At 40.1% G+C, this 15,428-nt stretch overlaps 1 protein-coding gene across 3 annotated transcripts; it reads left to right on the top strand.

Moving 5' to 3' along the window:
• Positions 1-6,688: 6,688 nt before the first annotated feature.
• Positions 6,689-12,143, top strand: LOC119738656 (C3 and PZP-like alpha-2-macroglobulin domain-containing protein 8). 3 transcript variants are annotated; one of them, XM_038213571.1, is made up of 4 exons: positions 6,689-7,080; positions 9,412-9,638; positions 11,076-11,237; positions 11,719-12,143. In XM_038213571.1, the coding sequence occupies exons 2-4, from the start codon at positions 9,434-9,436 to the stop codon at positions 12,009-12,011; spliced, it is 660 nt and encodes a 219-aa protein (XP_038069499.1). In that variant the 5' UTR covers positions 6,689-7,080; positions 9,412-9,433; the 3' UTR covers positions 12,012-12,143. The 3 variants fall into 3 exon arrangements, with proteins under 3 accessions (XP_038069499.1, XP_038069498.1, XP_038069497.1); XM_038213570.1 differs by having other exon boundaries at positions 9,354-9,638; XM_038213569.1 differs by having other exon boundaries at positions 9,351-9,638.
• Positions 12,144-15,428: the final 3,285 nt, after the last annotated feature.

Here is a 15,428-nt window from a genome sequence, read left to right as displayed (position 1 = left end):
AAAGACTAAGTGACCCCAGGATTTTGATTTTTGTTTCTTAAAACGAAATCAAATTTGATACTCCAATGAAGTATGTATTAAAAGAGCATGTTCTTCCACTCATCTGAGAAAAAAAGAATTACTGAAATTGATCCATGCTATAAGATGCAATGCATGTTTTACTAAAATTACCTACTTTTATAGCCGTCCAAGCATGGAATGCCATTGGAAGCTATTGAGCCGAGTGAGAATTACAGCTTACACATAATCATTCAAATACCGTGGGATTTTAATCATTTGAGTCAAGACCGAAACGTTATTGTCAATGTCAGATCTTGTGTTTTGAATACGACAAACAAGTCAACTCTTTTTTTCCCCTGAAATATTGATGGCGATTTTGTCTGTTTTCCTTTTAAGTTTTCGTTCATTCACGGAGGTGGGTAAACGTCCATGTTTCAGTGTATTTAATAGGTATTCATCAGTTCGTAGAACGGTAAATGATCAGTGGTTTTGTGATCTTATTTATTAAGATATATACATAACTTGGTAATAGAGTGCGCAAATTACGTGAAACTTCCACAGTTACTAGTCAATAACATGTACTTTATCCCAGTTATTTTTGTGAAATGGAGCGAGCGATATATTGTTTTAATATGATTAAACCCCCAATTGTGGTTTAACCTGTCCACAGTGCAAAGCAACGTACTTTCATCACAAACTTCCGATCTATCAGTAAAGTGACCGAAAAAAATAAACCACATTATTATGTTTCCCATTTGCAGCTTGCACGTTCACTACCGTAGAAACGAGCCCACCCAGCGTAAGGTTCGTACTGAAGCCGCTCACCATGCCATTCCGGTTGGACTTTAGCATCAAGGCGGAACAGGCAGCTGGGATAGCCCTGGCAGAAGACGAAACCACGGACTCAATCTTTGCGGATATAAGTAAGCTGGATTATACAACAATATTCAATTTTTATTATCATGTTTACTATACCCCAAGCTATATGTTTCTTTCTATGCTTAGTAAAGGCATACAGGGTCGTTTGTTTTTCATGCATTTTGTTCGTTTCCAATAATAACACCCTCAACATGCAAAGACGAATGTTCAAAACCTAACCTGTTGAAGTTTCAACTCGGTGGGTTTTACACTTTTCAAAAAAAAAAAAAACAGTGAAAAAACTCCATTTCTTGATTTCTTCTAAATGACAGCAAAGCCAAACAAACTAATTTCACGGGTTGTTTAGTACCAGTATATCATCACCGTTTTCGCGAAGAAAGTCTGTCCCGTTAAGTGAAAAGCATGTTTGGAGAAAATCGTATTTGAAGTTGGTCTCTTTTATATCGCGCATTTCCCTGTTACTCGGCACTTTGTTTGCTTTACCAATGTTACCAAACGAAAGCCTAGATGTTAAATGACACAAAACTACTAAAACGTTTCCAAAGGAATTAATTGACAGGGCTTAATATACGATCTTAAATCCAAGTAAGCTTTTTGATAATATTTCGGTATATAAATGCAACTGATGTTATATACCTTTCAATGCCTGGGATTCACCTCGGCCGAATTAGAAGGACAAAATTGGGGTTATAATGCTATCGCAGTTGATTTGGGAAGCGGAGTTATAAAAAAAATCATAAACCGGGTATGTTGTCAGGTGCAGATCCATATTGAGAGACAAAGTTCAATAATATACCAGCCACATAGGACAGTTTCGAATAAAATTAATATTCATAAATGCATACCAACTTTGGTACTTGTACTTGTTGATCTCAGAGTCATTACAGCTAAAGAACAATATTCAATATGCTAATCTTGGTTATGGTTACGGTTATGGTTATGGTTTACTTTTTCATATCATAGCACAAACAACATAATAAACAGGAAACTATATAAAGAATGACAAAAATGATACGAGGGATGCAGGTAAAAAAAGCATATGCTTGTACAAGACCTGGAACCCGTATTTACAAATTAAAGGGAAAATACAACATTTGCAAACATCAAAAAATAAAACTACCAAATCATTTTATAATACCTTGCTGGACTGTTAGTGAATGACAGTGTAAAGCATCCTGTAAAATCATGGCACCTGGTATACTGTCATTTTCAAGAAAAGTGGTATTTTTGTATCAATTTCCAACGCTGATCGGCCGACCAGCGTTGGAAAAAAACTGGCCTTTTTTTCAAATACTGGCCCCAATTGACCATCGCACTTGTTTGCAATCGATTATACACACCTATGAACGGGTACAAGCCAGCTAGACTGGTTCCCTGACCTTACAATTCCCCAATGTATGTAAACTGCTCTGTTTCTTCTTATATGGAGTCAGGGAACCAGACTACAGGAAAATGATTGTTTTTCTTGGTTTTTATAGCATTTTCGAACCCAAAACCTCAAAAAAGTCAGTGTAACTATATTTGCTATATATTTCCAACCCCCCAATTCCATCCATTTCTGAAAATTACAGCAAAAGCAAATGATGTATATTCCCTTTAAGCTAATCAATTAATATGTACATACAATAGGCTGAATTCTATCAAGTAAATACACTTATACTAATTAAATTGAATCTGACAGAGACAGTGCAGGTCCTTCTATTTATATTTGGGAGAACACAAGATATTTATTGAATTGCATTTACAATTTTAATTGTAATTGTATTTTAAAACTGTCATATATTTATATATTTTAATTGTCTTGTATTTACCTGTGATATTATCTTATAAATAAAAATACATAAATAAATACTTATCCTCAGATATATTTGTCATATAATTATGTCCAATATAGGTCTACCAAAAAAAGCTACTTTTTATTAAAAAGCCTTATAATAAACGACTGGTGAGGTTTACAACACAGTTGTACCAATTATCGTTCTTTGTCAGGTCTTGGAGGCTCCAAAAACACCAAGTCGGTCATGAGGTCTTGCTTTCGTGCGACATGCGCGGATAAACTCGTCATATACCGCGAGACAGGCCTACTGCACGCCGACGAGTTTCGCCCGTTCTGGATCGACTACCAGGGGGGCGTGGTCAGGGTCGGCAAAGGAGGACAGGAGGCGGCTCTCCTGGAGTGGAACGCCGGTGCATATCACAAGCGAGTACCGACTCAAGTCCGCGTCTGTGTCTCGTCCTGGGGTGCTGTAAACGTAGACTGGCTATTTCATCATTTCTGCGAGTAAGCTCTATATTGATTGTTATCAAACTGGCAACTATTCTAATACATATCGTTTTGATTGGATGAATAGATTAGTAAAGCAGAATACGGTTAATCGATTATTGAGGTAGCATTTTCAGTGATTACAGCCCGATCTTCAATCTCAAAACGCTCCCAGGACATATATCTCGATTGCATCAGTAAATAAAAATAATAATTCAGAAATTGTTTTCATAATATTACCGTTGGTAAATTGCCTCCCACAAGAAGTGCTCACTGCTCACCTACATGTACATAGGCATTCTTGGACTTGTTCAAAGACGTCTTTGTCGGCTTTGAGAAGTATCTTGTTTCCCGATTGTGAACGCTTGGTTCAAAATGCAATGACGTCCCTCTTTTTAGGAGGTAAATTTATCCAGAAAACGGAGTGCTGCTTAATGGTTAGGTTTTGCGACTGGTGATCAGTTGGTCAGGGGTTCGATTCCTGCCTCAGGCCATATTAATTTTGTCCTCGAGTAAGCCACTTTATCCCATTGCTCTCCCTACTAAAGGTTATGAATGAGTTTGTAGCATGCGATGGACTTACATCGTAATATTCTCAGTCGTTTCATGCCAACGAAACAGCAGATTAAAAAAGCATTCTTGATGGGCGATATTTGGTCGAGACAGCTTTTACTTTACGTTTACTACAACCAAAATTCCTTAATTTTAGTAACTCCCTTTTCAAAGAGTTTGGGGTGAAAAAAAGACGAGTTCACGATGTATTGTAATTTAACTGCCCCACCCCTGGTCAGAAATCAGACACGCCCCTTCACATCTCCAATTTATTTTTCTACATTGTGGGGATAATACTCTCTCTGCAGTGCATGAAGCACAATTAACGGTATCTTTGACAATTAACGGTATCAGCGGTCAGTTCACCGCTATTAACCCCGTCTCCCCATCGCACCGTACCTCTCTGATTTGACCAGTTCACCGGATCCTCGGGGCATCGGACGTACAGATCGGAGAGGTGTGCGCTATTATTAAGGGAATAAATGTGTGCTCCGGAGGGTTTTTATCACTCTGTTTAAGACCGCTTATAGAGTCTGGGTGCTGATAATTACCCGAAACCTTGTTAAAGGTTTCCATGGCAACTTGATGTATCTTTGACCTTGACAGAAACGTAATGAAGAAAGATCCCTGACAAACAAAGATGGCGTCAACTGGGTCAAAGTTTCTCAATACGGTTGTAAATGAACGTGTCATGCAGACCAATCAAGGAAAATAATACTCCTAACCCTTTTTTAATGACAAATGGAGGGGAAAGTATTATATTCGATAATGTACGACTTATTTTGCCTTTGAATACGATTCTGTCAGGGTTTTGATATGTTTGATTTTGATTTGTATATTTCATGTCAATCCAATCCATGTCAATCAGCAAGCAGTTTGCAGCAATTTTATTCATTCTCATATCTGCCTAGTTGTTTGTTACAAATATTTAATATGTATTTCAAAACAGGGAAACGGAACGTGAAAGGGCCTCCAGATTTGAAGATTTTTAATAGGTGTCACTTTTACACCGGTAGGGTCGGCTTTACCCCTTTATTTAGAATTTGTAATCTTAATGTTGTACTTTTTTGCAAATATTTCACGGTGTAGAAAAAAAGCAAATAAATACATAAAATGAAAATAAATATATGGTTCTTGGTTTTATAACAAATCCTTATAATTGGCCAAGAGAGGGCTCGAAGTTACTGGTACTATTCGCCTACTCTTTGAAAAATTTAGTCGTTACGGAGATCGTTAGTTTAAAAAAAAAACAGTTAAAAATGTATCAAAATGTTACAAAACATGGAGCCTTTTTATGAGAGGAAAGAGACAATACTGCAGACAACGCTTTAAATATTTTAAAGTTGAACAAAGAAATTGCCTTGAAAGTAATATGTGGTGAATTTTTGTTGTTAATTACGTACCTATTGTCAAGTTCCGTTAGTGGTCGTTCCCGAATCGTCGGACGGGTCATGCATCATTGCTCGACGACTATAAAAACTGGCGTTAAGTGGAAATAGTTTAGGTTCCGTTCTGGCAAAATGGCTCCGTCGGGGCATCGTTTCCACAATTTCAAGGACGCTTGTCAACGATGCTCTATTTTCAAAAGAGTACAAGGTACTCGGGGACCTCATTAACATTATTTACTAAGCTCCAGACTAAGGTACCATCCAAAATGTCGAGATCTTGCATCACAGGACGTCAACATCTTACAATCGTATATCATACACACTGCGTTTATAACAAATAAACATAATCTTGCTATACCACTTTGTAAACATGTTTTGAAGCTAAACATTACGCATCCAAATCCTAAACATCAATCTTCAATGGCTAAACACTAGCACCCTCCCCCCCCCCCCCCCCATCCATCAATACTCTAAACGTCATAGCAAGAACGTGTTTAGAAAAGTGTTAATTTTTGCTAAACACAGTTTTTGCAGTGTGGTATAATAGTTTATCACGGGATGATCATGACGACATCTCATACGTATTAGATATTTACCTTCGGAGAGATGTGCACATCATCATAACATCCTTTCCGGGATCATCGGAGGATACACAAATAAAATGAAGAAACTCGGGAAACAGAATGCGGTTCCAAATAATTTATTGACTAAACTAAACTCACATTTCGAATAATAAAATATCAGGATGACGAAGTAACACTAGGATGGGCGCTGTCGACGGCTCCCCTTAGAGTTGGACCAACTGCGCCTAGCATGGCAACGAGGCCCGTATATAAGGCATTATTACGTAAGATAGAGGTCAATCCAACCACAAGATTAGGTAGGCTCACAGAGCTATCAGCCGAGTTTGGGAAATTCTATGAAATGCTTCACAACGTTAGGATTCCAACATCCTCAGGTAAAATATTGATCACGAGATGGCAACATCCTGAAAGTAAGGCGCCAACATCTCGCGATAATATCGAATGCTGTTTTGCGGAGTAAGGAGAGATCAATGCTATAATGTGAGATCTCAACCTCCTGGATGTCACATCCAGCGTTCCGTAATTATGAATCCCCTTTGAAAATCAAGTGCGTGCTGTCACAAGGTGGTACATAGTTGATCCAAAAAGACCCATTAAAATGACAAACAATTATTTATTTTAAGTGGCCGAAAATGTCTGATTTCGGTAAAACGTAGTGGTTGAGAGAAACAACATTTATTTCCTTTGGGCCGCCACGCCCAAAACCATTTCCGGAAGCTAATGAACCGTCAACGAATGGTATACGGTCGACTCCAGTCAAGGTGCTTTTGGTTAGCGCGTTAATACTTTGCATACACATTATGAATATTGAATGTTTATTTTGTCATTTGAAAGCATACGTACCGAATTCGTGGACCATTATGGTATGTGGCATCGCTAAAATATTTACGCAGGTGTAGCATGAATTTAGCTTTTATGAAATACGGTCTCATAGATGGTATTGCGCATGCTCATGCATAGATAATTAGGAGAGGGACCGGTCACGTGAGAGGGTTTAGCCAATAAAAGGGGAAAAGAATCCGATTACGAGTCCGATTTTCATACGGGTTTAAAAAGCAAACCAGTTTGGAATGAGGCGCGGCACATTTTTCAGCTGAGAGTCCGCGCAGAGGTTGGAGGCCAGCCTCGATGATTTTGAGATAGTTTTTCTGTAACGTTATTGCTAGACTAGAGAATTGCTAGACTAGCTTTTATTGCTTGAGCTATTGAGAGCCAAGTTGCTGAAACAACCTTTTCGGACAAGCTATAGGAGTCACCCAATTTCGAGCTTTTGGGATTGCGAGAATACCTCTGACCAGACGCGGCAGGAGCGGACCGCGGCAGCGGCGGACCTACTACACAAGCACTGTCGGTCGCGGGATTGAGCCGGAACTACCGCAGGATCAAGACAACGTTCGGGACGCCTTTCACTTGAGTAGGCATTGTGTATTGTATAATTGTTAACACTTATTTTGTGATTTTGAAGTTTGGTTGTGGAAATACGAGTCCATAAGCGTAAAAATTATAATGTAGTGGGGCAGATAGGGAAATATTAATATGGGGATTGTGCCTTTGATGATACAAGCATGGTATTAATTTTGCACACGGTCAGACTATGCCTTTAAGAAAAATATTTGGCTATAGGGCCATCGCAGATTTGTCCTTTGAAAAAAAACATATAGGTAGAATAACGAGCAATTTTCAAAAGTGGCAAAATTGGCTGCCATTGCATGTTATTCTATATATATTTTTTCAATGGACAAAAATCTGCGATGGCCAACAGACATACTCTGACTGTGCACCCAGTTCCATGCCTGAATCATAAAAGGCTCAATCCCATCATCCATGATCTGCCGTACTACCACCGCTCGTTGGGGGGGGGGGGGGGATATCCCCGGCTGTATTGCATTTACCGCACAACTCGCGTATCGTGTGCGTGCACGTGATACTAAACGCATACTTCTCCTGATTCTTAACCAATCGGGCTGCTCCGTCCAAATCTGGTAGCAGTTGCCATACGCTGTGCGTATTCAAGTATTCAAAGTATTCAAGTTGGTTATTGGAATAGATGTACCCGCATGTTGGGGTCGAGGGTGCACGAACCGTCCCCGCATGCAAGGTGGGACGGCGCGGCATGCGACAGGCGAACAAAACCCCGCCAATAATTACCGACTTGATTTCAAGTCTATCATTAGTGAGGCTAATTTTCCTAGTTGTGACCCAACCCATGGAACTGAGGCGGAAGTCGTCAACGCTACTTTTAATAAAGGGAACTAAATCTTTAACAGGAATAGTCACCCAGCTCTTCTGTATTATAGGCCTATTTAAACGTTTTTTAGCGTGCTGGGGTAAATTGAGGAGCAATCGCAGGGGTATTAGAGTCTGGGTGCTGATAATTACCCTCGCCTCCGGCTCGGGTAATTATCAGCACCCAGACTCTAAGTGGTCTTAAACAGAGTGATAAAAACCTCTCGAGCACACATTTATTCCCTTGTTATTACCCGTTGGCGCGTAATCGCAAATTTTCCAGATGTGCCATTGTGTTGGGTTTTTGCACGACATCTAAAACGGAAATATTCATAAAACTGTAAGTAAAACTACTTCTTATTTAAGATATAATTGTTCCAAATTATTTTTTTTTTGAAATAAATACTTCAGGATATAACAGATGGTATTGTGCAGTTTTTGTCGTCATAGATGAATTATTTACCCAGGAAATAAACGTCAAATTTCGAGGAGAACATCGTACCCAAATTTCGTTTTGAATTAGGCTTTTATATATTAAAAAGTTTTAGAGAGATAGGATGCCGAACGATGAAACAAAAGCGACATTTCATTGTTCATCTTAAAGCTAAAGATATTGTGCTCGGCATTACCATGACTATGTAGTTATCACTTATCAGAATTCAGTAATAAAGACCAAAAACGTAGATCGTGAATATTCGAAAATATAATTCGCTGGCTTGACAGACTTCGAGGCCAAATCGGGCGCAGAGCCTTACAAATCTGAAAGCCACCGCGCGCAGTGGTCTTTTTTGAAAAGTATTCATGGTATTTGCCACCAGTACAGGCCGCGCGTCTAACCAGGAGTTGGGCCGAGTCGTTTATCTTTGTGTGTATAGATCCGTGGTTGGCGTAGACCGTCGCAGAGCTGACATAACGGCGAATCGACCACTTTGGCGATTTGGGGGTGTTTTAAGATTGCTCCTTCAAGTATTTATGCCAAAATTCTTAATTTTTGTCTGGATTTTAAGATTTGAAGCCCCGCCTGTGGCGAATCAGTCACAATAACAAATCCATAATTTGCAATAGTGACGAATACGGAAATTATCCTATCTAACGGATATGACTAAGTAGCTGTATATGTGTCGTTATTTTACCAAACCTTGACCAAACCAACATTAAATACATCTCTATACGAGTTAGTAATTCGTGCGAAATAATCATAATTCGTGGAACGAATTAGTAAATGGCGCGAATAACTTGAAGCCCGGTTCATACTCTGCGCGAAAGCAAAAGCGAACGCGAATTTGTGACGTTATGGCGAGTATTCGCGCTGCGAATTCGTAACAGTTGAACATATTTCAACTCGGGCAAATTTCGCAGCGAATGTTGGGCTTCATACTTCTTGACACTTTGACGTAAATTGCAAATGCGTCAGATGAAGTAATCATGCAACTTTTTGAATGGTCTATTATTAATTAGGAGATCTCCACTTAGAAGCATACACCATTTTATACCACCATCGTTCATACGGTGATTACAGTCTGCATCTGGTGGAACTTGAGATGCAGAGGTCAGCTTGCCTGCCTGCAGCTCTCCTGTTACCGGGATTATTGTACTCCCTTACCGTTTGCCGAGGCGAGATGTGCGGCACCACGACACGGGCTTCAGCCGGTGACGATCTCGCCGAGCTCCGAAGCAAGGCATTTGCGGCGTTCAGGGCTCACTGCCGACCGAAGACCAAACCCAAGACGGGCGGTGACCTTCAGTGTGAGTAGACAATGTGCACGGTAAAATTGTGACATTCTCGTCATCAGATTCATGGGCGTCGCCAGGATTTTTATAGGGCGGTGGGCATGCAAAGCACATTTTTCGGAAAAACTTGTACTTTCTCTAGCATATTCTCAATTTATCATTTTTTCGAGGGTAGGTGGGAGGACATTACTTTGCCCACCTCACCCCATTTGACATCCCTGCAGACGCCCATTTTTTAAAATGTGTATTAAATTAATAGCAAATATGACTTCACACTTCTTCTTTTTTCTCCTTTTTTTCTCCCTTTTTCGGCTTTTCTGGGGGGCAAGCGCTCCCCCCCCCCCCCCGCCCCATCCTAGCGACGCACATGGTCAGATTATTGAAGTTTTACTGTCAGTGTTCTTCAACAAATTAAATTTTCCCCTTACACTGGAGAGTTTTATTTGTACGGAAAAAAAGGTTACTTTTTTGTTATTTTGGCGTCTACAACTCTCTGGGGGAAAAAAGTTTTTTGATATTTTGGATTAGCCTATACTTTTGCACACAAACAGATTCGCCTAACAGGTAGACTGATTCTTCTTGTTCTCTCATACTTGATTTAAAGGGAAGGATGGAACCAGTCTGCCTTGTGGGAACTGAATTATGTTGGTCCGCAGCAGTTCGAAATTCTTTAAGTAATAATTTAGTCCATACCTTAACGTGGGCCGATTTTTTTTTGGGGGGGGTGGGTTCGATGTCTCTAAATAACATCTGTATCGCTAGTGAAAAAGGCTAGTTAAAAACAAAATGTATCTTCGGCCGTCGGACGGAGCTAGCAATACAGTACATCTTGGGTGTGGTACCTTCTCTGGAAATTCCAAAGAGTGAAACTATGGTGAAAATAACTCTAATTTTAGATTGAAATACTCTGTGGGAAAAAAAGAATCACTTCAGTCCAAACTCGAGTGAAAATTCATTCCCAAGTTTTAGTCGGTGGGAGTGAATTTTTATTTGAATACAGTTTTGATTTTACATTTCGAATAAGACAGTTCGTTTGTGCAAGATGGGGATAGATCCATGGTTCGTTTTGTTCAGCAGAGCATGTCAGAGTTGTACCGAGTCACTGAATTTTATGACTAGAGTCGGACACGAGTCGAGTCATTGACTCGAGTCATTACAACTCTGGCGCGTGTTAGTGTTAGGCAAACTTGAAAATGACAGCTTTGTCCGCCGGAATTTTTAGACATCAAATTGTACGAAATTATCATCTGCGTTTAGCCTTTCTGCTATATAAGCAGCTTGCTCTTCGCAGAATTATGTTTCAGCAAAGTGAGCTCAGTATGCTCGCACCAACGACAAAAATGCAGACTTCCACACGTCAGTGAAGGTTATACCGAACCATGTTTACATGTGTCAATAGAAACAAAAATTTTGAGTCGAAAGTTCCAAACAAATGTCTTTTTTTCCTCCCAGTTTGTTCGGTATTCACTGAAGCCAAGTTACCACGCACCTTCAAATTCCTGCTGGAACCCTTCAGCACGCCTTTCCGGTTGGACTTCGATGTGAAGATCAAGCAGGGTGCTAGCATAGCCCTGGCTGAGCATAATACTGACGAGTCCGTTTTTGCCGAAATAAGTGAGTAGAAAACCCCTGTATATTATTATTTCCTTAAAAAAAAGCCGTGCTTTAATGACAGTTCTGTAACGACTTGTATAAGGACGCCACAAACAAGTGTCTATAGGGTGAGTAAAAAAACCCGAAACCCCATGTTGGGACCATTGTTTTAGGGAAGTTTTGCATGTAGCACTTTCAAAATCGAGGATATGAAAGCCCAATTCATAAGCTTCATAAGGTTCATGCCAGTAATAAAATCACAATTTTGTTCATGAATGCAGCAATTCGCATTATCAAAAAATAGAAAGGCACCTAATTACCCTTCAAACTGGCACAATAAAAAAACACATTTAATATAAGGTTAAATGGAACACAAAGGTGCATTTTCAAGGATAGCATTTAAAACAAGTTACAAGACATGGGCACTTTCGGCGTTTTGCCGATCGAGTGCTGAAATAACCTAAAATTGAACGGATCAGGTTTTACTATTTTTCATCTCTAGACATCGGTGGGAGAGTGAATACCAAGGCGAACGTGAGACCATGCTACTTGATCTGTCTGGATATAGTGGCTACACATGAGGAACAAGGGTTGGTCAACGCCAGTGAGTACCGCCCTTTCTGGATCGACTACAAAGGGGGCGTGGTCAGAATCGGTAAAGGAGGACAGGAGGCGGCTTTCGTGGAATGGGACGCCGGTGCATACCACCAGCGAGTTCCGACTCGCGTGCACTTTGGTGTGTCTTCATGGGGCAATGCCGAGGGGTACTGGAAGCTTCACCAAAAATGTGCTTAGTTCACACTATTCAGTTGAAATAAGCATATACGTCACTCATTGAATTAAAGGCAAGATCATTTGCATAATATCCCAAAGTGACCTACCGAATTGTCATTAAGAAGCTTGATTAAAGATTGTAATGGTACTAAGCACCCCGTGAAATTATCTCGTTTTTGGCTTGCTGATATGTAAAATATGAGGAGTCCATCGACTGATTTTTTAGAAATAAAGAGTTATGTTATAGACGAAATTGTGTTTCGGGATCAAAAGAGAGTGCATAGTTTTATAGAGCTTTCTCGAAAAGTGTAATATTCACTGAGCTGAAACTTCAGCAGCTGATAGGTTCTGAACATGTTTTGGGGGGATTTTGTTTGGTGTTATTATTGGAAACGAACAAAATGCATGAAAAGCAAATGATCCTAAAAAATATGCCTTTAAAATAACAAGGTACATGTACATGTATATATGTTTTCTATAATATAGCAAGTTAACTATTGTTAGAATTTGTGAAAATAATTCTGCATCATCAAAACGATGTGTGTGTATAAAGGTTATAACATTGTGGAGTATTACGGTGTAGGTTTTCCTGGCTATTTTAAAAGATTCAAATTCACCAACTCTATAACATTCAATTTCGTCCACGAAAATGTTCCACACACTTTTACCAAAACCAATAGAGTCATTTACCATTCAATTTCAAAGTTTGGTCACCCTCTTTAGTCACCGGGTCGAGAATATTCGTCATTATAGATCAAATTCTGTTGCCGAATGGCAGCATCCAGAGATCGAATTCGTCTTATATCAATCAATAATATAGAAAAAAATTGATTTCTGAATAACAAGGTTTAGCGAAGACGAGCCGAAATTGAATACACCGGGACGAAAACGTGTGATCATTGTGTGAATTTACTTGAACTGAATTTGAAATTGCCTAACAAAAGACGAAATTAAACATTGGAAGTGCAATAAAATCGATGTTAATGGCCGAATTGGAATTATCAAAACGGTATGATTAATGTTTTGAAATAGCCGGAAAAACCTATTTTAAAATTACAAGTAACTTTAAAGTTTAAGCAAATCAAGCAAGACGAATGCACTTATATTGTACAGAAAGTGTCAGTTCAGTGCTGTAGTTCCACATCTACCATTGAGTGCCAATGTTTCCCTGTCCTGTGAAATTTTCTGTAACATCGCACTTTCCAGTTATTGTAAGGCAAGCTCCTCATTAAGAAAACAAAAACTACTCAATTTCAGAACAGCAATCAAAGTACCTGCGCTTGATTCCGAAGGGCGGATCCAGAAGACAAAAAAGTGGGTCCCAAAAATTAGGGCGTGGGGTTCGGGGCCCACTTAAAGGCCCCGGAATTTTTATTAGATTCTAGATGCTCTGTGGTGCGATCTGAGGCTGTTTCTGACCACTTAAATCAATTTTTCTTTTGGAGGAAAAGATGGTGGTGTACGCAGTGTCTGCCTCTATTATTATTATTGCGACGCCACTTAGAAAAAAAATTGACGGTTTCGGGGGGGGGGGGGTTTGGAGGGGGGCATAGCCCCCGTTGCCCCCCCCCCCCGATCCGCCCTTGTTGACTCCAATATCATATATCGCGCTTTCGAGTGCACCACAAAAGGTGAAATATTAGGCCTATTCAGGTCATACAATTTTAATTAAAAAGGCATATAACCGCATTTAACTGCTTTTGTTTCATTTTCATGTTAAGAAAGACACGGCAATGAAATTGTGAATAAATATCTGAAAGACGAATTATTATTTTCTTTGGGTACATTTTTCTCGTCATTATCATGACTTTGTGAGCACCTTTGTGTTTCTGAGGAACATGTCGTACTACTCGGGGAATTATAACCATAATGCGCATGCATCTGTTGATAACGGAAGGGTTCTTGGACTGAGGTTCTTTTTTTAATCCTCCAGAGCCATGAATGAGAAGAAGAAGGGGCAATATATTTTATCAATCATCAGGACTTGATTAAACCCAATTTAGGGAAGAAAATTATGTTTTGCGGAAAAAAATGAAAATGTCAAATTCCTCCACGAATTGAACCCGAACCTGCTGCATTCAGGCCACCGATTTAGCGCGCAGCGTGCTTATAGGCAACCAACATAAAAAATAGAATATAATACTAACATGTCTCGGTATTCCGAATCAGGTGACGTATTCATTAGTTCACGTGATATGTTTCACGCATGCGTATTACGGTCAATGACAGACTGACTTTACCGCGATGCCAAAACAAATATTTGCTTGCAGCAAAAAAAAGTCAGAGTCAGTTTGGCGGACGCGGAATAAGGAAAGAAAGACTATATTCAATCCATGCATTAATATAACATTTAAGATGTAGATAAGTGAGAATGATGCCCCCGAATCGGATAGTGTTGATATTTTGAAAAGGGACGCCTACGCTACATGGCAAAATAGAACCACTTTAGGGTCTAATTTCATCTAAATTTCTCAAAAATACGAGCTTGCAGTCCTCTGCACGGCTTCCAACCTTCTTTTTTAAACAAATCAATCAAAGTTCCTGGCCTTCAAAATGCTCTAATAACGGAAAATCTGAGGGCCTGCAAATCGTGATTTGGCCGGCGTAGGCAATTTCGGACCGATTTACTTGCGTGCACCCAAGGGCGGATCCGGGGAGGGGGGAGTAACGGGGCCATGCTCCCCCGCCCCCCCCCCCCCCAAAAGTAACCACTGCGTACACCACCATCTTTTCTTCAAAAAGATTTTGTTAAAGTGGTCTCAGAAATAAATAAAGTGGTAAAGAAATAGCCTCAGATCGCACCACAGTGCATAGGGGGGGGGCGGTCATATCACAAACTAGGGGAGACCACTACCATAAACAATACAAAAATACCTGTATGGCTTTTGCCGTGGGGGGGGGGGGGCAATTGTTCGCCAAGGGGGGCCCTGCCCCACCAGGCCACGTCCACCCCTATAGATTCTGTTTTCATTTTCCTACGTCAGGAAATTTCAGGATTTTTGTTAACTTCGCCAAACCTCAAAACGCCACCCATGAATGCACTCGACTCGCTAATAAAATTATTGTTAGCATCGGCTGGAAGTTCATAAAATGATTCAAAACTAATTTTGTGCAATTTGCACCTTAAGCAAAGTCATAATAACTACGGGAAATGGTACCTATTTAGGGAAACATTCCAATAGACTTGTGCACAAGTTTGTGTCGCGCACTGTACTAGGCTTGGGGCCGGGCGCGCACTATACTAGCTTGGGTAAATATCCCCCCCCCCCCCCCCCCTCGTTCCGCCGCCGCCCCTGCACAGTGCATAGAAAGTTTGGAGTTTTTGGGCTTCAGTAATTATCGAGACTTGAGATTTTAAGAATGTGTCTTTTGTACGTTGTATTTGTATGACGGCCCAAAATCGGGTAACGGTTTCGAACGGAAATGGGTCAACTCGTA

Source organism: Patiria miniata, unplaced genomic scaffold (genome assembly GCF_015706575.1).
Source record: "Patiria miniata isolate m_02_andy unplaced genomic scaffold, ASM1570657v1 HiC_scaffold_3, whole genome shotgun sequence".
Lineage (NCBI taxonomy): Eukaryota > Metazoa > Echinodermata > Asteroidea > Valvatida > Asterinidae > Patiria > Patiria miniata.
The sequence above is the reverse complement of the archived record's forward strand: the minus strand, read 5'-3'. Positions and strand labels throughout refer to the sequence as shown.

Bases quoted from the DNA above. Each gene is read 5' to 3' on its own strand.
- LOC119738656 (XM_038213571.1), top strand. From the start codon at position 9,434: ATGCAGAGGTCAGCTTGCCTGCCTGCAGCTCTCCTGTTACCGGGATTA. The intron at 9,639-11,075 runs GTGAGTAGACAA...TTTTCCTCCCAG, and splicing joins GACGGGCGGTGACCTTCAGT to TTTGTTCGGTATTCACTGAA. The intron at 11,238-11,718 runs GTGAGTAGAAAA...TTTCATCTCTAG, and splicing joins GTCCGTTTTTGCCGAAATAA to ACATCGGTGGGAGAGTGAAT.